At 46.3% G+C, this 22,968-nt stretch overlaps 1 protein-coding gene across 2 annotated transcripts in view; it reads right to left on the bottom strand.

The window, feature by feature from the left end:
* The window catches only part of Dnmt3a (DNA methyltransferase 3 alpha), a 139,837-nt gene that overhangs the window by 92,732 nt on the left and 24,137 nt on the right, over positions 1-22,968 (bottom strand). For both annotated transcript variants that reach the window (XM_045149784.1, XM_045149783.1), the window contains exon 2: positions 10,509-10,757. In XM_045149784.1, coding sequence (XP_045005719.1) covers positions 10,509-10,571 — 63 coding nt within the window. In that variant the 5' untranslated portion in view covers positions 10,572-10,757. The remainder of the gene's footprint in view (positions 1-10,508; positions 10,758-22,968) is intronic.

Genomic DNA, 22,968 nt, shown 5'->3' with positions numbered 1-22,968 from the left:
TCAGGAGCTGTAGATTGTTGCTAGAAAATTTTCAGTGCCAGGGATGGGATATCTTCCAGTGAGTTGTTGGCCAGGAAGATCCCGGATGCCCCCAAAAGATTATAGGCCATTGCCGAGGCCTTTGGTTTCCCACCAGGAATAGATGGTAAGACCCTATTGCTGAAGACTCCACATACTTGAGCTGCAAGGCCACTGAGAAATCCTGCTGGAACTGAGCTGATAACCTCCTCCATGTAGACCAGCTGACAGAAAGATGGAAGAAGCCATTCTGCATGCAGTTCAATGGGAGAAAGAGAAATCACCAGTGAAGATACTCATCAGTGAACACTGCAAGCCTTATAATTGGCCAGCCAGGCCAAATGAGCCAACAGGTACAATAGTGGCACGTCTGTTATGGGGGAAACCAACTGTCCTTTAATTAGACTGGAGGTCCGCTCCATGGGGAGGGAATATATCCCTGATATTGAGAACTTGAAAAGGGGTAGTCATGAGCCCTAGGGATGTAATGTCTGCTGTTGTCTAGCCAAATGTATATACTATGCTTATCAAACTGCCCTGTAAGCAGTTCTGTTAATGTTCACACCCTTATATTAATGCTACTCTCACTTTTGGTTGAGAATCTTCTCTTTTCAGATGACAGTGACCTTGGGATGACTCAGAAGGTATCATGGTGATGGGCCCTAATGTGCCCATTCTTTCTCTGTCTCTCTGCCTCCCTCTCCCCCCCTCCTTCCCTTTTTCTCTACCTCAAATAAATAAATAAAAATATTTTTAAAATGACTGCAGTGTTAAGTACTGTAATATCTGTGTTTTTTGTTTTTTTTTTTTGATTTTTCGAGGTAGGGTCTCACTTTGGCCCAGGCTGACCTGGAATTAACTCTGTAGTCTCAGGGTGGCCTTGAACTCACGGTGATCCTCCTACCTCTGCCTCCCGAGTGCTGGGATTAAAGGCGTGCGCCACCACGCCCGGGTAAGTACTGTAATATCTGTATCACACCTTCCAAGGCTCAGGGTCTAATGCAGAAGATGTGGCGGAAAGAATGTAAGAGGCAAAGAAAGGGCAGGACTCCATACAACATGCTTCCTCAAAACACAAAATGGCCTGGATATCCATGGTCTCACAGTGCCTGATACTACCTGCATAAGACCATCATAAGAGGAGGAAAAGATCAAGACATCAAAAGTAAAAGAGAGACTGATTGAGATGGGAAGGGGGTATGATGGAGAGTGGAGTTTCAAAGGGGTAAGTGGGGGGAGGGAGGGTATCACCATGGGGTATTTTTTATAATCATTGAAGTTGTTAATAAATTTTTTAAAAATATTTTTGTTCATTATTTATTTATTTATTTGAGAATGACAGATACAGAGAGAAAGACAGATAGAGGGAGAGAGAGAGAATGGGCGAGCCAGGGCCTCCAGCCACTGCAAACGAACTCCAGACGCATGCGCCCCCTTGTGCATCTGGCTAACATGGGACCTGGGGAATTGAGCCTCGAACCGGGGTCCTTAGGCTTCACAGGCAAGAGCTTAACTGCTAAGCCATCTCTCCAGCCCAAATTTTTTTAATGTTATTTATTTGTAAGAAGAGAGAGAATACCACTATGCCCAGCATTTTTTCTTAATATATATATTTATTTATTTGCAAACAGAGAGAGAAGGAATGGATACACCAGGGCCTCTAGCTACTTCAAACAAACATGTGACACTGTGTGCAGCTGGCTTTACGTGGGTACTAGTGAACTGAGCTTAGCTGAGCCATCTCTCCAGCCTCAATGCCCAGCTTTTTTTTTTTTTTTTTTTTTTTGGATTTTCAAGGTAGGGTCTTGCTCTAGCCCAGGCTGACCTGAATTCACTATGCAGTATCAGAGTGGCCTTGAACTCATGGCAATCCTCCTACCTTTGCCTCCCACGTGCTGGGATTAAAGGCGTGCACCATCATGCCCAGCTTGATGCCCAGCTTTTTATGTGGGTCCTCATGTTTTTGCAGCAAGCACTTTACAGATTAAGCCACCTCCCCATTTTTTAAAAATTTTTTTTTTATTTATTTATTTGACAGACAAAGAGAGAGTATGGATGCACCAGGGCCTCCAGCCATTGTAGACAAACTCCAGACACATGCACCCCCTTGTGCATCTGGCTAACGTGGGTCCTGGGGAATTGAACCGGGGTCCTTAGACATTGCAGGCAAATGCCATAACTGCTAAGCCATACTTCCAGTCCCCCCCCCATCTGTTTTTATTTGTTTTATTTATTTTTTATTTTTATTTTTATTGTTTGTTTTTTTGAGGTAGGGTCTCACTGTAGCCCAAGCTGACCTGGAATTCACTATGTAGTCTCAGGGTAGCCTCGAACTCACAGCAGTCCTTCTACCTCTGCTTCCTAAGTGCTGGGATTAAAGGTATGGGCCATCATACCCAGCTATTTGTTTTAATTTTTTTGTTTGTTTTTATTTATTTGAGAGAGACAGAGAGAGAGAGACGGAGAGGGAGAGAGAGAGAATGGGCGCGCCAGGGCCTCCAGCCACTGCAAACGAACTCCAGACACATGTGCCCCCTTGTGCATCTGGCTAACGTGGGTCCTGGGGAATTGAGCCTCGAACCAGGGTCCTTAGGCTTCACAGGCAAACACTTAACCGCTAAGCCATCTCTCCAGCCCTTGTTTTAATTTTTGAAGCAGGGTGTCACTCTAACGTGGTCTGGCCTCGAACTCACAACAATCCTTCTATCTTGGCCTTCCTAATGCTGGAATTAAAGGCGTGTGCCACCATGCCTAGCTTTTCCTAACTGTTTTTTGATTTTGAAATTACAGCTTCACTACATCACTCATGATCTTCCTGCTTTTGTTGCCCAAGTGCTGGGACTGCAGGCATGTATCACAACATCTAGCCTAAGATATACCTTTTAGATTTTAAATATAATTGTCACTTTACATTTCCGTAAGTCTTTATGGCTTTTAAGGCATCTTCACAAAAAGTAGCCTGTAAGGTTAGGTGGTTCCTATCAGCCTCCCTCCAAACTTCTGAGGCTGTGATTTGACCTACATTTTAGCAAAGTTCGCTGGATGGATTATTTTAAACTGCACACAACTTTGTCTTCTGATGAGCTGGGCTATGCTGATAATAATCTCTCACATTTATATAGTATAAACTAATTACAAAGCATTTTCACATAATCTTTAAAAAAAAATCTCAAGTGGCCCAGGTTGGCTTCAAATTCACTATGTAGTCTAAGCTGGCCCTAAGCCCCTGATCTTCCTTACTTCACCTCCTAAGTGTTGGGATTACTGATATGTTCCACCATGGCTAGCTCTATTTCATTTTATTCTTATGCTTTACAGAAAGCAGAGCCAGTGTTTTGTGTTTTTTTTCCATGACATAGGCAGGAAACCTAAAACTCAGAGGGGTCATGTGACTTGTAGAGCACAGAGTCATTGGGGAGTAGGAGGGAGGAAGCCTTCAGAACTAACACTGCAGTCTTTTCATTCCCAGCCCATGGGTCTTTCCACTGCAGTACACCAACTGCCCCCACCTTTGCCACATTCTATACATACATGCATACATGCACAGTAAAAACACAGGTGTTTGGGCATGTACAGCCAGGGCATGTCTGTTCTGTGCATGTATACATGTGCATGCACACATACATTCTTGCTGTTCCCCAAGAAATATGCATCCCCTGAAGCCCTTGCCCAGAGCAGCCAGAGAGGTGTATGCGCTTTCTTCAGTACTTAGATTGGGTGCTACTGGCCTGGCATTCATTGAGCAGCTGTCTCAAGTTGGTGTTGAGGGGATGAACTTGCCGGATCTAGCCAGCCACTTGCCCAAGGCCCCTGGGACAAGAAGCACATATAGCCTTTGCCAGCTGGCTGGCTAGCCTCTCAAGGACTGTCTTTGGCCATGGAATTCAGTGAAACAAATTGGCTTCTGCAGCAAGCACAGCCTTGCTTTTGGGCTGCCTGAGCATCAGGCTGCAAGAGCCACAGCTGGGGGCATACCAGGCTCACACCAAGCACAAATAGCTTCATAAGACAATTACTGATGGAAGCTATTCCTCCTCACCAAAGGCAACATTCCTGGAGGGCAGAGGCCCCCACAACTCCTGGAAACTTGGACACAGTAGGTGCTTAATAAATGCTAAATGATTAGAAATGGTCATGCCTGCCAGGACATCTGTCCTCCTTCTACAAGCTGCCTTGCCAGGCCTCACCAATTTTGGGAACAAACACAAATACAGAGTGGCCTAGATTTAACCCTCACCCCAACCTCCAGGCCAGGTAGGTACAAAGGTGTGCTCAAAATGTCCACTGAGCACTGTTGAGTGGATACAAACAGAACTCAATCTAGAGCAAGAGGCAACACATGAAAAAGTCCATGGCTGATGTGCTGAGGGCCAGAGTGGAGTGTGCCCACTGCTTTATTGGCAGTTAGCCCTGTGGGCTCCAAGCCCACTCTCACATCCACTCCTTCAGTAGCGGGGGAGAGGGGAAGGGGTCATCCCTTACCCCTTACTTTACAGAGGGAGAGCCTAGATAAACTGTTTTGTAGTCATGTGATGTTTTCCAAGTTTCCTAAACATGGTTCCTCACATGTGAAGTGGGTATAAGAGCCTCAAGTGCCTCCCAAGTTACAATGAACATTGAGTCATGTGCTGTGAAAAGCAGATGCCTCTGCAAGTCCTTTCACGCTGTCAGTGTAAAGTGAAATGACCATAGTTGACACCCGAGTCACCCTGTGGCTCTCTACAAAAGTAATGACCAGACCTCCTGGACCCAGTCCAGGTGCAAGGGAGCAAAAGCCCACTTCTTACCTGTTCCAGCTCAGCAACCCCCCATGTTCCCTCTGCATTGCTGAGTCCAGGCTTTCTTGCTCTTGCCCTAGGGGACACAACCTGGCCATTTAGAGCAGGAGGGACCCTCATGACTGTGGGCCTTGCTGTGGTCACTACTCACACCTCAGGAGGCACCCATAGCAGAAGGTAAGTCTTGTTGCCACTTGCTTTGGTTTCCTTTCTGTTCCTTCCCCATGGCAGGCTCACAAACATACCATATACCTTAATGTACCTCTCCTACAGCCCTGGGATACAATGTGTGGGACTGCAATGGTCCCAAGCCACAGAGAGAGGAGGGGAGGGAAGCAGGCAGACAAACGGATAAGGGAAAGTTGTTCAAAATAAAGCACAAGGCTAGCTTAGTATGTACCAAGTCCACGAATAAATTATTTACATGCACTATGTCATTTAAATATCCAAAGCCAATGGAGAAGTGGCTCCTGGCTTGGTATTCATGGTTCTGAGTCACGAAATTCCCAATTCAAATGCATGTCCATCTCCAGGGCCTGACTGACCTCATCTAAGACTGTACTGACTTCGTGGCTACATAAACCTGACAGTTAATAACAACTAACATCAGAGAGTTTTAGACAATTGAAAAGCCAAATTCTTGGTCCTGGTGGTCATGTGACTTGACAAATTTGCTCAACATGCCAAACACCTAAGAATTCCACTAAGTAGAAACATACATGTAATTATGCAGAAAGGGGAAAGTGGCTTTTTGTGTAAATATCTAAAAGTCCTTAAGGGATGCTCTTTAAAGGACTCTATATGACTAGCCAGCCCTACGTGACCATGTGGGGACATCAGAGAGCAATAAAGGCAACACATGACCCAGAATGCTTTATGTTCCTAAAGACGTGTAGACCTTTGAGAATCACTGAGATTTGAGTCAGCAGGGATTCCACTCAATGATGCCCTAGAGCTTGTGTTCCGAGCACAGAAGTGTTCAAGAGCCCAACGGAAATCAATAATTGCCAGGCCTCTGGGCTGGTCTTGGAGTAGGGAGGGAAGGAAGGAGCTCTGGCCACATGCACAAATGTGCACATGTACAGACATACACATGCATGTACACAGCATGCTTGCTGTGCTTTCCAGCACACGTCTGAACCCTGTAACCTCTTCTATCTCACAACAGAAAAGGGGAGGAGTGAGTTGCCTGGAGTCGCACCCTCCTGAGTTGGCATGGCCTAGCCATATTTGAACCTTTTGATTCTTGGGAAGGTCTCACTCTACTCCAGGCTGGATTCACAGAGATCTTCCAACCATAGCCTCCCAAGTGGTGAGGTTAAAGCTGTGAACCACCACACCCAGCTATCTTGTTACCTTCCTATCCTTTTTTGTTTTGTTTTTGTTTTTTGGTTTTTCAAGGTCCAGGCTGACCTGGAATTAACTATGTAGTCTCAGGATGGTCTTGAACTCTTGGTGATCTTCCTACCTCTGCCTCCTAAGTGCTGGGATTAAAAGTTAGTCCTCTTTTAATATGTTTTTCAGCTCATCCCATAGACTTGTGGGGCCCCACAGTGTACTAGGTACCAGAAAAGGTACTTAATTCTGGAGAAAAAGAGGGAGGGAAGAAAAGGAAAAAAAATGACCAGGAAAGAGAAATAGCAAAAAGCAGTTAAGGTGTTTGCCTGCGAAGCCTAAGGACCTAGGTTGGATTCCCCAGTATCCACGTAAAGCAGATGCACAAGGTGGCGCATGTGTCTGGGGTTTGCAGTGGCTGGAGACCCTGGAACACCCATTCTCTCTGCCTTTTTCTTACTCTCCCCTCAAATAAATAAATAAATAAAACTAAAACTTAAGAGAAAAGCAATCTATCTGCAGCAGCATTTTCAGCAAAGAGGATCTGCTGATGAGAGTGCACACCTGATCATGTACACAGCCTGTGCATGGGAGTCCCTGCAAGTAAAGCATACAGCATTCACAAGAACGAGAGCTACACAGAGGCAGTCCTTCTCTGTCCCCCAGCATTCAGTCTAAATAAATACCCTTCAGCCTGTAAATGGAGAAGTTCACATGCAAATGTGGAATGTTAGGGCTAGGAGGCACTGTTCACTACATCGCCTTTCACTGAGGAGGCAGCCTGAACAGACAGAGGCTCACAGCCCAGGCTGCCTGAAAGCAACCCTGTATCACCACCTACTAGCTATACGACTTTAAGGCAGTCACTTAGCCTTTGTGAATTTCAGGTTAGTCCTTACTAGGAAAAAATAATGAAAATACCAGTGCCTACCTTATTGGGCAACCACAGGAATTAATTAAGATAATGTGTGTATAGTAACCAGAGGACAGGTCTCAATGCATCTTGGCCACTAAGTTTCTGAAGCCAGAGGAAAGGGGAGCACTGAGGTCAAGGAAGCAGCCTGGGGTCTAGACTCCTGGATGGCTCCAATTCACATGTGAGGGCCTAAGGAGGCCCTGAATGCTCTTGGTCCCCTTCCCTCCACAAGACTTGCCTCCTACTTCCATATTCTCTCCCAGTTCCTGGCTTCCCTACTGTTTGCCTCTCCACATATTCCCTTCCTACGCTGCGGCCATATTTACCAACAGAACCCTGACCACAGACCCAGACCATGGTCCCCAAAGCCTGCATCCTCCAAGCCTCCCCAAACAGCACCCCCAGGCCTAGCTCAGGCATGGCAGAATACAGGGAGTGGCCCACTTCCACAGACTTCTCTGCACACTGCTACCTGCAAGCAGAGCTGCCTGCACCCATCATCCAAGCTCTGTATCCCTTCTGCCTGACACTGGCTCCAGGAAGGGGCTTTGATGACACTTTCCTTTGGCTACTACCCATAGCTTCCCTCCTGCACACCTATTCTATGCCACTACAGGCCTTGGGGAGTCACATGGAAGAGAAGGTGAGACTCCACCCTCCTGGGCTACAGGGTTATGATACAGTGTCCACACCAATTGCTCTCCAGTGTTAGTAGAAGAGATTCCTTAAGGGGACCCAGCAGTAGAGTTCCTGACTCTAGAGAGGTTGGGAAGAGGACTGTCTTGCAATTCATACATCTTCACAGGTGATGCCAACATCGCAGTTGTGGGAGTCACATTTTGAAAACCACTGTTTTGCTGCAAACTGTATGCCAAGGCAGAGTGATGCCTGGGCGTTCCCAGCAAGAAGAGCGAAACCAGAGAAACCATGGAGCAGCAGGTGTATGCTAGAAATGAAAGCCTGCAGCCCAGGAAGGGTACACATAGTACCCAGGGCAGCAGGGACAAGGCTGGCTGGGCAGGTGGGGTACTAAAAGAGCCATTATATAGCCACACCCATCCCCTCAGGCTCACCAGACAATTCTGTTGTGCCCAGGCCCTTGGCATCTCAGTAGACTCCTTGAGCTGCACAGGAAGCCTGCATTCTGCCCCCTCTATGGTTACACAGTGTCCTTGCTCCAGGCCTGGCTTTCATGGTCCGCTATGGCAATTGTTGGTATCTCTACCCACCTCTCCAGGCTGCTTCTTGGCATTGCCAAAGCCAGCCCTGGGTGCCATGGAGGGGTGCCAGGTGAACAGGCATGCATGTTGTAGGCGTGGGTAGCTGGGGAGGAGGCCTGGCTGGGCCCTGGTCCTTGTCCGTCCAGATTTCTGCCATCTTTTGAGATAATGGCCTCTGCCAGGGAACGAGTGTGTCACTTTATCAGCTCTGGGATCTAGGGCTGGGCATGTGTTTGTTACCACCTGAGCCAGAGCAGTTACTATGGGTAGATAATAATAGTAATCATAATCCCTCATAATTGGACCAGACTTTGCTGTCTGCAAGGCACTTCCCTGCCCATGACCTCATCTGACTTCCACAGCCACCCTGTAAAACAGGCAAGCCTAGAGTTTCTATCCCCATTTTCCAGCTGAGCAAACACAAGCCCAGATGGCCTGAAGTTACATCTCCAGTAAGTGACAGCCCCAGGCTTGAGACTTTGGATGTTTGACTCCTCACACAGTGTCCCTTTCTCAGTTCCAACCTAAACTATCACAATACAGAGCCTGACCTGCGTTGTTGCTGTGGGGAGGTGGTACAGGTGCTATAGTCTATGAACAGAGGGAGTCTGTCCTACCTGTGGGGGTTGCTGGTAGGTATGTGGGTAGGTATGTGAAGGTGTGTCAGCATCTGTCAGGACATAGGACCAGGATAGGGGAGGCTCAAGATGACCTAGTCCAGGCCCAAGGGGAAGGGAAATCATCCACACCACAGCTACCACTGGAGAGCCCAGGAGGCTTCAGGTGTTCTTGACATTATGGTCCAGGGTCTGGGTCTTTGCACTACCTGAGTCCTGAGCAAGAGCACAGAAGGCCCATGGGGGAACCTTGGTTCTCATGGGAACAGAAAGGAGAAAGAGGATAGACTGAGAACACCAGAAGCCCTGCTGAGAGGCTACAATGTACAGTGATTCTGCCTGACTGCATGCACACACATGTCACTGTGCAGGGTTTCAGGCTAGGAAGATTCATGGACTTTGTGTGCACACATGGGAAGGGGAGAATCCTTATCTACATCATGCCTGTAAGAACCCAGATGTAGTTCAGACATGGGAAACAGGAGACCAGAGTCTCATCAAGTCTATCACTGACTAGCTAGGCTCAGTTCCCCCTCCATGAACCAGGGCCATATGCCCTGGCCTACTTGTTTCAAAGTTGTCCCTGGGACAAAGAAAAAACCACCCAGAACATAGAAGCACACACTAAGAATGACTGAGCCAGGAAGCTTAGTATGGGTGAGAAGGGCTTGCAGCTGCTGCCTCTTTCCCAGATTGCCCTACACCTGAGCCAGCTGGGTTCCCTTGTCAGAGAACAAACTGCTGGTCCAGGGAAGAAGTCCCACTCTCCCAGACACCACTGGCATCACATCCTTCCCAGTGGCTTGCAGCAGCAGGGCAATGGAGTTCACCATCCACTGACAGAGTCCCAGGGCCCAGGATTAGAGTTAGAGGTTACTTTCCCTGTGGGTACCACAGCTGGGAAGGTTACAAGGTGGCCTCTGGTGCCCCTTAAGAGAGTCCCATTAATCTGATAAAATCCCCTTTTGAATGACTTGGTCTCAACCTAGAATTCAGCAGAAGGGTGAAGAATTCTGAAAACACAGTGGTCACTAGTTCCTTGGACAAAAGTCACATCAAGGGTTACCCAGTGACACTCAAATGGAGCCTGGAGTGGTGGGTGTAGAATCACCATCTCCAAGGGCAGCTGATGTTGCCTGCTCCTGAACATCTATCTGAACATAGCCACATGTCTTTGTGGGCAGATCACCTCAGGTCTATGGTACCCCAGAAAGCTACTGAACAATGGCAGAAACAGAGGGGTGTAGTGGCTCACCTAAGGTTTCATAGCTAGTTCAAGGCAGATCCAAAAAGGAGTCCAGGTTTGGAACCTCCTGTGAGGATGACCCCTCAAAGCTGCACAGCTGGTGTTGGAGCCTATGCTCACATATCATGGTGGTTGAAAGCTGAGATCCTGAAGCCAGACTACTTATGTTCAAATTCCTTTCCCATCACTAGAATTTAACCTGTGTAAGCCCTAGTGTCCACATCATCAAAGCAGGATGGCCAGTGGTCCCAGAACCCATCATGAGGACCAAGTGAAGCCTGTGACCTGTGACCTCATCCTGGCAGGAGCTATCATTATGTGGGAGCAGGTCCCTACTCCTCCCTGGGTAGGTCTCCTAAAGATCCAGGTGCTGCTCACCTTTCGGTCTTCCTCCCGCTCCACAGCGGAGCTGTTGGTGTCGCCGGGGCCGCTGGAGGGCATTGCGGGCAGCTGTGAGGTGGGAGGCAGGCTGGGGCTGCACAGGGCTCCAGGCAGCTGGGCTTCAGGGAAGGAATTATCGTGGTCTTTGTCAGCAAGCGTTAAAACTTAAACATAGATCTTGGAGCCAAGCCTTCTGATGAGCTGCTGTCTCAGTCTGCCTGTGGGTTGGGCTTCTGATGGTTCTGCCTGTGGGGAAGATATACTAGTTAGCAGAGCAAAGCATAGGATCTAGGCCTCAAGTCATGGGGGAGGCGGGGGCGGTGGGGGGCCTCACCTGGGGTTACCCAGCCCCCAGCCCAGTGCCAGCCTCGCTTATGAGTACCATGCCTCTGACCTCTCTCTTCCTCCCAGCCTTATTAGCACCCTAGAGGGCAAGAAACTGAGTCAAACTTGGCCTCCCAAGCAGCCTCTGAGAACCTGGAGGTAACAACAGTGGTACAATGGACGCTGCCTCTGGGACTTCCAGTGCCTCCTGTTCTTCCCTTCAAGTCTGTTCTTCCCTTTGAACACTTCTGCCACCCTTCCTCCCACCCCAACTAGGCCCTGGGAAATCCCAGCCTCCTTCAGAGGCCCTCAGTCTGGCTATATTTTCCTTCTAATCTGTCCTCACCCAACCCCCCCACCCCACCCCCACACAATTCCCCACGTGGAGGAAGTGTGCGGCAGTCACAGGATGTAGTGAAATGAATGTCACCTCACTCAGGACTAGCACCCCCTGATGAAGCTGGGGCCTGAACCCAGATTGTGCCCAGACGCTGGGTTAGCTCTACTCTCTACCCTCTATTTTAGAGGCTGCCAAAGGGGATGGGAGAGGCCAAGGCTCTCTTCCCAGCCCAAGATCCAGTTCCATTGGCCTTCAGAAGCGGTGGGCTTGAGCGGGCCCACCAAACCCACAAAGCTGATTTTTAGGGTTGTTTTTTTTTTTCTCCTTGCTTCAGGTGTGAGCCTCAAGCCAGTGAAATAACAAAGCCCCGGCTTTAGGCCACAGCTGGGGAAGGGGGTGTTGCTACAACAAGTCAACCCCCTTCACCGGAGACACTGAGACAGCAGCAGTGTTCTCCAGCTCCCCCCATCCAGAAGACTGCGCCAAACCCCTGCCTTGAGTGCATGCCTGCCCGGGAGGGGATTGGCAGCAGCGGGAGAGTGGGAGGCAAGCTGGATCACAGCCCACACACACCCTTCCCCTTCCAGTTCCCTGTTCTGCTTCCCTGCTCCCCTTCCTCCCATCCCCCTCAGCCAGGGCTCCCTGGAAAACCAGGACCGGGAGACAGTGCAACCTTGGTTTCCCCATGGGACCTGCTCCTTCCCAGGGGTGGGAACCCCACTTTTGGCTGAGCACTAAGAGCAGCCGGGGAAGAAGAAGCAGGAGCTGGGAGGAGTCCTGGCAGGGCCAGGACAGGAAGAACTCTGAAATTAAAAACCCAGACCTGCTAGTGCGACTCTGTGCCCGCAGATGCACACCAAGGCAGCTCCAGGTAGGAGGCCTCTTATTTCATGGTCCTAAGCTTGGCTGGGTGCTGGGCCCCATGAGGGTGGCCAATCCAAATACCTGTGAGAGTGGCCAGCAACAGTGAGGTGGCTTCATGTCAGCCATTGTATTGAGCATGTGACAAGAGTTCCTCATTTAGGCGGCTGCAAGTGCTGTCTGGCTTATTGCTGAATCTAAAGCTCCAATGGTTGGGACATGCAGGAGGTATGAGCCAGATACTTGGATTCTGAGCTCTGAGGGGCTAAGTGCTCTAGAAAGCTAAGATCTCCCACTCAGCTACCCTACAGAAACAGCTCTCCAGAGTCCCACAGAGACCTGTTCCAGCCCAGAACTCCACACAGCTTCCCTCCACTATTGGTCAGTGTGATTCTTCCTCAAGCCCAACTACCCTTTTGTGACCACAGGCATTTCTAATCACCCCCAAATCAAAACCTTCAGGCAATGGACGCTAGGAGAGGCAGTCTGTGATGTGTAAGAGTGCCCATCAGGGGCTTCTGAGGCTCTGTATCTTCATCAGTAAGAGTAGAGCTGGACTGAGTAATTTCCAGACCATTTTCTAGTTCTGACCTGCCACCTGTTGGGGCCTCACAGATAACAAGGAGGGAGGTGTGGGCAGACAGGGAAGAGCATGCATCTTCATGAGCCTCAAAATGGAGACAGTGACAAGGCACAAAGAAAGAAATGGGAGTTAATTTCCATGCTTCTTCCCAGGTCCAGAGATACCCAGAAGAGCCTTGTCAGAGCCCCAGTCCCCAGTAGGAAGAGGGAGAAAGCAGGGAGGAAAAGTAGAACATCACAGGGCTTTGAGCCCTATGGCAGACACCTCAGAAATTAGTCCTTGAAATCCCTTAGCATCATCTAAAATCTCCAGTATGTGGCCAGGCAGAGCCCCATTCAGTGGCCAAGGTCCCAAGCCTGGACCCAGCACTGCCCACCAGTCCTTGCAAGCCACATTCTTCTCACAGGCAGCCTAGCTGCAGGGTGCAGTCTAGTCCTGGACTGTTGTCCCAAGTCAGCAGATGTCGACCCAGACTCATGGTCCTGCTTCCTTTAGTGCCAGAACATCCTCTTCACCAGAGGAGTCCTTGCCAAGAGCCCCACCACCACCACTAGCAGCATGATGGTATGTGCCTGTGATCCCAGTCCTGGGGAGGTGGAGAGAGGAGGATCCCTGAAGCTTGCTAGCCATCTAGACTAATCAGCAAGCTCCAGACCAATGAGATTCCTGAGGGTAACACCTGAGATGGTCCTTTGGCCCACAAATACACTCTCCCATATACATGTGTACCCACATGCATGCACACACACGCACATGCAGAAAAAAGACTTAAGGAACTCCATTATCAAAGCACCTGACACAGTTGTCACCATCACTGCTTCAGTTACACAGTTGTAGAGGACTGGGGATGTGGGTAAGGGACCTTAGCCCTGGGTTTCACTCCCAGAATGGTAAAAGCAAAACAACCCCAAACAACCTATTTTGTTTGTTTTTGAGCCATGGTCTCATGTTTCCTAGACTGGCCTCTTATTCACTATGTAGCTGAGGATGACCTGAACTTCTGACCCTCTTCCTGCTTCTACCTGCTGAGTGCTAGGGTTACAGGCATGCTTCACCAGGCCCAGTGTACGCAGCACTGGCACTCAAACCCAGGGCCTCACGCATGCTAGGCAAACACTTTACTCACTGAGCTCTCCCAGCCCGTTTTGTTTATTTGAATTAGGGTCTCACATAGCCCAAGCTGGCCTCAAAGATGTTATGTGCCAAGAAGGATGACCTTGAACTAATTCCTGATCCTCCTGCCTCCATTTCCTAAATGCTAAGATTACAGGCATGTGCCATAAAACCCAAGCTGGGATTCTGACTACAAACCACATTTTATCACCTTCTTCAATCCTACCTACTAGATTTTTTAAGAAGGCATAAAATAACAAGACTGGGCTGCACAGGGGAAGAAACACTACTAAACACAATGTTGGGAGTGGGAACTCAGTGCAGCTGTGAAAGTACAACAGACATGTCATCATAGTACTAGGTACCATGGGACCAAGGGTGAAGAGGATGCATGTGCAAACATAAAGAGACTGAATGCAAGAAGTGAAATCCCTACACCTACTTCCCCTGAAGACTAAACTTAACTTAACTTTTGAGGGCTTAAAATAGGGTCATTGCACTGGGCCAACTGGCATGGCTGATAGCAAAGGTGGCATGTCCAAACCAAAGAGAAGGAGGTTAGTTTAAATTGACGTAAGTCTCTCAGGCTGTTCTTCTATAGGCTGGAGAATAGGAAAAGTGAGACCCTTACCTTCTTCTCTGGAAAATCTAATTAATCCAAAATGAAAGGTCTAAGGATACCAATACTGACATCAATACCGTAATGGGGTTAGAATGGCTGTTTCAGGTCATCCAGTGTGAATCTGAAAGTTAACAAACTCCATCCTCATGCCTTGAGTTTCCAGTCAACCTTTTTTTTTTTTTTTTTTCGAGGTAAGGTCTCACTCTGGTTCAGGCTGACCTGGAATTAACTCTGTCATCTCAGGGTGGCCTCAAACTCATGGCGATCCTCCTACCTCTGCCTCCCAAGTGCTGGGATTAAAGGCGTGAGCCACCACGCCCGGCTCCAGTCAACTTTTTAGTCCCCTGAATTTGTTTCTTTTTTTTTTAATTTATCTGGTTGTTTTGGTTAATTTTTATTTTTGAGACAGGTTCTAACTGTGTAATCCAGAATGAATGACATCAAAACAGCAACCTTTTTTCCTCTGTCTCTTGAGTTCTAGATTACATGTATGCATCACCATGCCTAACCAGTTCCCTGTTTGTTTGTTTTTTTTTTGGTTTGTTTGTTTTGTTTTTCAAGGTGAGGTTTTACCTCACTCTAGCTCAGGCTGACCTGGAATTCACTATGTATTTTCAGGGTAGCCTCCAACTCATGGCGATTCTCCTAACTCTGCCTCCTGAGTGGAGTGCTGGGATTAACGGCATGTGCTAGCACACCCAGTTTCTGTTCTTTGTTTTTTTTTATTAATTAGTTTTGTACTAAGTGAATACAGTCAACTTGGTACCATTGTTAGGCTCGTAAGAGACCTACCCCCTCCCCTTTGTCCCTCCTTGTTGAAGTATATGGGTCATGCATTGTGGAGTTACCAGCCCCTGTTCTTAATCCAAAGGAAAGCCTTCAATTTGGAAGATAGACAATAGAGTAACTATACCAAAACAAATCAACATAACAGTGACAAAAGTTACCTGGAGAAAAATAATGATACACAGAAAATTTCTACCTCCATGAAGCAAGATTATGATTCTATTAAAAAAAAAAATAGGGCTGGAGAGATGGCTTAGCGGTTAAGCGCTTGCCTGTGAAGCCTAAAGACCCCGGTTCGAGGCTCGGTTCCCCAGGTCCCACGTTAGCCAGATGCACAAGGGGGCGCACGCATCTGGAGTTCGTTTGCAGAGGCTGGAAGCCCTGGCGCGCCCATTCTCTCTCTCTTCCTCTATCTGTCTTCCTCTCTGTGTCTGTCGCTCTCAAATAAATAAATAAATAATTTAAAAAATATTTAAAAAATAAATAAATAAATAAAATAAATAAATAAACTGGCCATGGGTGGCGTACACCTTTAATCCCAGCACTCGGGAAGCAGAGGTAGGAGGATTTCTATGAGTTAAAGGCCACCCTGAGACTCCACAGTGAATTCCAGGTCAGCCTGGGCTAGAGTGAGACCCTACCTCGAAAAACAAAAACAAAACAAACAAACAAAAAAAGACAGGTGTGGTGGTGCATGCCTTTAATCCCAGCACTCGGGAGGCAGAGGTAGGAGAATTGCCATGAGTTCGAGGCCACCCTGAGACTACATAGTGAATTCTAGGTCAGCCTGAGCTAGAGTGAAACCCTACCTCAAAAAATCAAATAAATAAATAAATAATAAAATGAAAGTTATTTAATCGTAGCACTCAAGAGGCAGGGGTAGGAGGATGGCTGTGAGTTCAAGACCACCCTTAGAACATATAGTGAATTCTAGGTCAAAACACCAAAAAATAAAAAATAAGAATATATAAAAGTTAGAGAACAAAAAAGAAGTTCTAGACATAAAAATCATGCAGGTGGAAATGCAAAGCTCAATGAATGACTATAAACAGAACTACCCAGAAATCTTACTACAGTGTATATATCCAAAGGATATGAAATCAACAAAGAGACATCTGTACTGTCATGTTTATTACAGCACTATTCACAATAGGGAGTTAACCTAGGTGTAGATGAATAGATATAGGGAATGTGAATATACTTCTATTAATCTATCCATATATATTACATATATCCAATATTATTGCTCAGTCATAAAAAAAAAGTACAAGAGCCTGTCATTTGCAGCAACATGGAAAAGGCTGGAGGACATTTTGTTTAGTGAAATAAGTCAGGCATAGAAAGATAAATATCACATGATCTCAGTTATATGTAGAAGTTGAAAATGTTGATCTACCAGAGGTGAAATGCAGACTGGCAGGTACTAAAGGATGGGGAAGGAAAGACAGAGGATGGAGAGTAGGTGGTTAATGAGTACAGGGGTGCAGTTGGAAAGGAGGTACAGCTTTTTTTTTCTTTTTTAAAAGTATTTTTAGGGCTAGAGAGATGGATTAGTGGCTAAGGAATTTGCCTACAAAGCCAAAGGACCCTGGTTTGATTTCCCAGGACCCACATAAGCCAGATGTGCAAAGGGGCACATGTGTCTGGAGTTCGTTTGCAATGGCTGGAGGCCCTGGCTTGCCCTTTCTCTCTCTCTCCCTGTCTCTATCACTGCCTCTTTCTCTCTATTACTCTCAAATAAACAAATAAATAAAATAGGTATTTTTTAAAAATGGTACACATCTTTAATCTCAGCACTCAGGAGGCAGAGGTAGGAGGATCACCATGAGTTCATGGCCACCCTGAGACTACATAGTGAATTCCAGGTGAGACTGGGCTTGAGTGAGACCTTACCTTGAAACAACCCCCCTCCCCAAAAATATTTTTATTTATTTATAAGGAGAAAGAGTGTACTGGAGCCTCTTGGGCTATAAATGAACTCCAGATGCATGCACTACTTTGTGAATCTGGCTTTATGTGGGTAATGGAGAATTGATCCCAAGCCCAAGCCAGTAGGCTCTGTAAGCAAGTACCTTAACTGAGCCATCTCCCCAGCCTCAGGAATAGCTTTTTTTTTTTTTTTTTTTTTCCTGAGGTAGGGTCTCACTCTGGTCCAGGCTGACCTGGAATTCACCATGTAGTTTCAGGGTGGCCTTGAACTCATGGCAATCCTCCTACCTCAGCCTCCCGAGTACTGGGATTAAAGGTGTGTGCCACCATGCTCAGCTAGGAATAGTTTTTTATGCTCTACAGTACAGTTGGTCACTAAGGCTGACAACTATCAATTGTATATTGCAAAATAACTAGTAAGAGGAGTTTGAATAATCCTAACAGAAAGAAGTGATCAATGTTTAATGTGATGACTATGTCAATTACCTGATTTGACCATTAAATGTTATATAGAAGTATTCAAATATCAGTGTGATCATGAATATGTGCAATTATTATTAATTAATAGAAGGGGTTCATTAAAAAGGGAAAAATGCCAGGCTTGGTGGCACACGCCTTTAAACCCAGCACTGAGGCAGGAGGCAGAGGTAGGAGGATCACCATGAGTTTGCAGCCAGCAAACACATAGTGAATTCCAGGTCAGCCTGGGCTAGAGTGAGACCCTACCTGGAAAGAGAAAAATGGGAGAGAGACAATGGGCATGATCATGCATACTTGTCATCCCACCTACAGGAAGGCCGAGACAGGAAGATCACTTAAGCCTAGGAAATCAAGGTCAGCCTAAACACAGGAAGGCTCCATCTCAACAAACAAAGAGAAAAAGATAAGAAACAGTAGAGAAGGGAAAAGAGAATTAATCTAAAAGTTTGCATATCTGAACAATTGGAATTATAGAAGTAAAGAAGAGAGGGGAGGAAATTACCAATGAATGAATTCAAGAGAATTTCCAGAACTGCAAACACAAGTTGTCAAAGAAAGGGTCACCAACTATCCAGCCTACAGAAAAGGCAGGCACAGTACAGCGAGACTGCAGAACAAGGTGATAAACAAGAGGTCTCATCCTCTTTCAGAGTAGAAAAAAGAGACAGGACACAGATCAAGAGTTAGAATGGTTTCTTAGTGTTCAATATTAATCTAGAAAGCAAGAAGACAAAGGAAAAATTCCTTCAAAGTTCTGTTTTTTTCTTTCTTGGAAATTAGAAAGAATTTATTCTAAAGCTTAAGGAAAGAAGACAGAGCTCCTATAAAGTAGAAGGACCCTATGAATTTGAAACTACCACCTTCCAAGTTCTTTGTTGTTGTTGTTGTTGTTGTTGTTTGAGGCAGGGTCTTGCTTCAGCCCAGGCTGACCTGGAATTCACTATGTAGCCTCAGGGTGGCCTTGAACTCATGGTGATCCTCATACCTCTGCTGAGAGTGCTGGGATTAAAGGTGTGCACCACCATGCCCAGCACCTTCCAAATTCTTAAAGAAGTAAACAAATCTGGACCAGAAATGGTTCAGTGGGTGAAGTACTTGCTGTGCCACTCAGAAGACCTGAGTCTGGACCCTCAGACCCACATGTACAAGCCAGAGCTGTTGCAGGCTTCAGTGTGTCTACTGCAAGAAAGGTGGAGACAGGAGAATGTCCTAGAAGCTCATGAACCCCGTTAATGAACAAGGAGGGGACCAGCCAGAAAGTTGTCCTGAGCCCCAAAATAATAAATCAATCATGTTAATTAAGAAAAAGAGGGGGGCTGGAGAAATGGCTTAGTGGTTAAAGTGCTTGCCTACAAAGCCAAAGGACTGAAGTTTGATTCCTCATTGCCCACCTAAGCCAGATGCACAAGGTGGCACTTGCATCTGGAGTTTGTTTACAGTGGCTGAAGGCCCTGGCATGTCCTCCTTCTCTCCCTCTCTCTCTCTCTCATAAATAAAATAAAAAATTAAAAATAAAACACAAGGGGCTGAACAGATGGCTCAGAGGTTAAGGTACTTGCCTTCAAAGCCTAAAAACACCAGTTTGATTCTCTGGTACCCACGTGAAGCCAGATGTTCAAAGTGACACATGTACCTGGAGTCTGCTTGCAATACAGTTGGAGGCTTTGGCATGCCCATTCTCACTGTCTGTCTCTCTTCTATCTCTCTTGGCTTGCAAATAAATAAATAAAAATATTTTTTAAAAAATCAAGTAAACAAATCTTAACTCTTGCATTAGAATTCTTTTTTTTTTTTAAAATTTTTTTGTTAATTTTTTATTTATTTATTTGAGAGCGACAGACACAGAGAGAAAGACAGATAGAGGGAGAGAGAGAGAATGGGCGTGCCAGGGCTTCCAGCCTCTGTAAACGAACTCCAGACGCGTTCGCCCCCTTGTGCCTCTGGCTAACGTGGGACCTGGGGAACCGAGCCTCGAACCGGGGTCCTTAGGCTTCACAGGCAAGCGCTTAACCGCTAAGCCATCTCTCCAGCCCATGCATTAGAATTCTTGAGCTTGAGGATGGGTTGGTGGCTCAGTGGATAAAGCATGAGGATCTGTGGTTAGTGCCCTAGTTCCTACATTAAAAGCCATATCAGGGCTGTAGAGATGGCTTAGCTGTTATGGCGTTTGCCTGAAAAGCCTAAGAACCCAGGTTTGGTTCCCCAGTACCCACGTAAGCCAAATGCACAAAGTGGCATACATGTCTGCAGTTTGTTTGCCGTGGCTGGAGGCCCTGGCGTGCCCATTCTCTCTCTCAAATGAATGAATGAATGAATAAATGAATATTTTAAAAAGCCACACCAAGGGCTGGACAGATGGTTTAGTGGTTAAGGCACCTGCCTGAAAAGCCTAAGGATCAAAGTTCGATTCCCCAGTTACCCACATAAGGCCAGTTGTACAAGGTGGAGCATATATCTGGAGGCCGTTTGCAGTGTCTGTTGGTCTCTCTTCTATCACTCTTTGCTTTTAAATAAACAAATAAAAATTTTTTTAAAGCCACACCAGCATGAGGACCTGTGTTTAGTGCCCTAGCTCCCATATTAAAAGCCAGACACTATGGCAGGTATTTGTAACACTAGCTATGCCATGAAAAGAAGTCAGAGACAGAAGAAGCTGGACTGGAAAGAGTAGTGGTAAACAGCATGAAAGCCTGACTCAAAGGAGGTAGAAAGCAAGTACCAACACCCCAAAGTTTTCCTCTAACTTCCACACACATCCCAAAGTATATTCATGCCACACACATCACATGAACATACACCCACATATGAATACATCATACACACATAACCACATATAACATCTTGACCTTGCCATAGTATCCCTTTTTTTTTAATATCTTTTTTTTTTATTTGAGAGTGACAGACACAGAGAGAAAGACAGATAGAGGGAGAGAGAGAGAATGGGTGCTCCAGGGCTTCCAGCCTCTGCAAACGAACTCCAGATGCATGCGCCCCCTTGTGCATCTGGCTAACGTGGAACCTGGGGAACCGAGCCTCGAACCGGGGTCCTTAGGCTTCACAGGCAAGCGCTTAACCGCTAAGCCATCTCTCCAGCCCATAGTATCCCTTTTTAAAATATTTATTTATTTGGACAGAGAGACAAGGGGAGTAGTATGGGTGCACCAATGCCCCTTACAACTGTAAAAGAACTCCAAAAGCGTGCAATTTTGTGCATCTGGCTTTCCATGGACACCAGGGAATCAAGCCTGGGCCATCAGGGTTTAAAAGCAAAGCCTTTAACTTCTGAGCAATCTCTCCAGCCCCACCTCTATCATTTAACTGTGAGAATAAAGATAGTTTTAGACAGGTTTGGTGGCACACCCCTTTAGTCCCAGTGCTTTGGAGGCAGAGGTAGGATTACTGTGAGTTTGAGGCCAGCCTGGGATTTCAGAATGAGAGCCAGGTCACCCTGGGTTAGAATGAGATCCCACCTTGAAACAAACAAACAAACACACAAAAAGATATTTCCAGATGAACTAAGTCTCATGTTTTATTCTCAGGAAGCCAGGTAATACATCCTCTAAGGCACAGAAGCACCAGCACAAGAGAAAAGGGAAGGGGGTCTCTCAGATGAAGGTGAAAAGAGGCTATGCAGTAGCCACTCAGCATGAGCTATAAAAGACCCCTATTCCCATTCAAGTAGTGTGAATGAAGACACAGAACTGCCAGGTGCTGTCATCACTGTGCTGGGCCTGGAAGACGATGGGACATTTACCACCCCACTCTGCGATAAGAACCGAGGCTGGCTGGATTTAGGTACCCAGGATCATCTGTCCCTGGAGAATGTGCTTCAAGTAGGGGGTGAGCTGAGCAAGAGAAAGACAAAAGCCTGCACATAGTCTCCAACAGGAACTCAAAGAGAATTTACAGGATGACCACGGGAGGACATTATAGGATGTCACCGACATGCCACATGCATAAAAGTGACAGGCCAAGGTAAAGTAGAGTACAGAATTTAAAAAATAGAACTAAAACATTTTCAGCCTGCCGTGACTGTCCCAGGGCAAAAACACCCTGAAGGATATCAGACAATGTGGAATTAGCAATGGGTACAAAAGAAAGTGGAAAAGCAATAGAACTACTGCCTTCAGGAAAGAAGCTCTTGTGGGAAAATAGAAAGCTCAGCTGCAGATAACAGCTGCACTGATATAGTAATATGGACACTATGTTGATTTAACTAAAGTGCGGGCAGGGCTAAGGAGATGGCTCAGTAGGTAAGAGCACTTGCTGTGCAAGCATGAAGACTTTCATGCATAAATGTATGTACCAAAAATTACCTAGTCAAAGCAACAGATTTATCATTTTGCAATTCTGCATATTGGAAGACACCATGGTTCTGCTAAGGCTAGGGTCAAGTGCTAGCAGGACAGCATTCTTTTCTACAGGTTCCAGGGAGAATCTACTTTCTTTTCTGCCCCAGCTTCTGGTTCCTTGGCTCATGACCCCTTCCAAAGCCAGTCTCTTCCATCATATATTGTCACCCTGTTTCTGTCACTTTTCTAACTCTCTTGCCTTCATCTTTAACTTCTAAGGACCCTTGCAGTTACATTGATGGATTTAGGTAATCCAGGATAATCTCTCTACCTCAAGATCTTTAATCTAGTCATATCTGCAAGTTCCTCTGTATGTGACATAGCATAGTCACAGGTTGTTAGGATATGCCATCTTTAATCTGCCTGTTACATAAAAGACATCTATATACATTGACATAAGCATAATAAACATTTTTGAACACATATTGGAAGAGTACTATGAATAGTATTACCACAAAAACTATATGGTTGGGTAGTAGGAAGAGTTGACCCTAAAGAAAATGTACTAAGCAGAAAATCCATGGAAATAGCTACATAAATGAATCAAAAATATGCATATACTTTTATATCCATGGTTACTCACACCTTTAATCCTAACACCTGAGAGGCTGATGAAGGAGTTAGAGGCTAGCCTGGGCTACTTAGAAATTAGGGCTATCAAATTTCTGGAATAAATGTCTAACATGATGGAGAGTGGTTGCCTCTAAGAAGAGTAAGAGGACAAGGCAAAAAACAACTTCATTTTGTTAAATGCTATTTGGCCTCTTAAAGTATAGGCATAGACTATCACGAGTAAAATTTAATTTTTTGTCCAACGTAGGATTTCACTCTAGTCCAGGCTGACCTGGAATTCACTATGCAGTCTCAGGGTGGCCTTGAACACAAGACAATCCTCCTACCTCTGCTTCCCGAGTGCTGGGATTAAAGGCGTGCATCACCACGCCTGGCTGTAACATTTCATTTTTACAATAAGAGACTGGTAATGGGGAAAAGCACTTCCACTCACAACAGCCAGTGGTGGTGTTTGTTCTCCACTTCCTCCTCTAGAAATAGGAGAGGAACTATGG

Source organism: Jaculus jaculus, chromosome 5 (genome assembly GCF_020740685.1).
Source record: "Jaculus jaculus isolate mJacJac1 chromosome 5, mJacJac1.mat.Y.cur, whole genome shotgun sequence".
Classification (NCBI taxonomy): domain Eukaryota; kingdom Metazoa; phylum Chordata; class Mammalia; order Rodentia; family Dipodidae; genus Jaculus; species Jaculus jaculus.
Note: the sequence above shows the minus strand (reverse complement) of the source record. Positions and strands in the feature narration are given on the sequence as shown.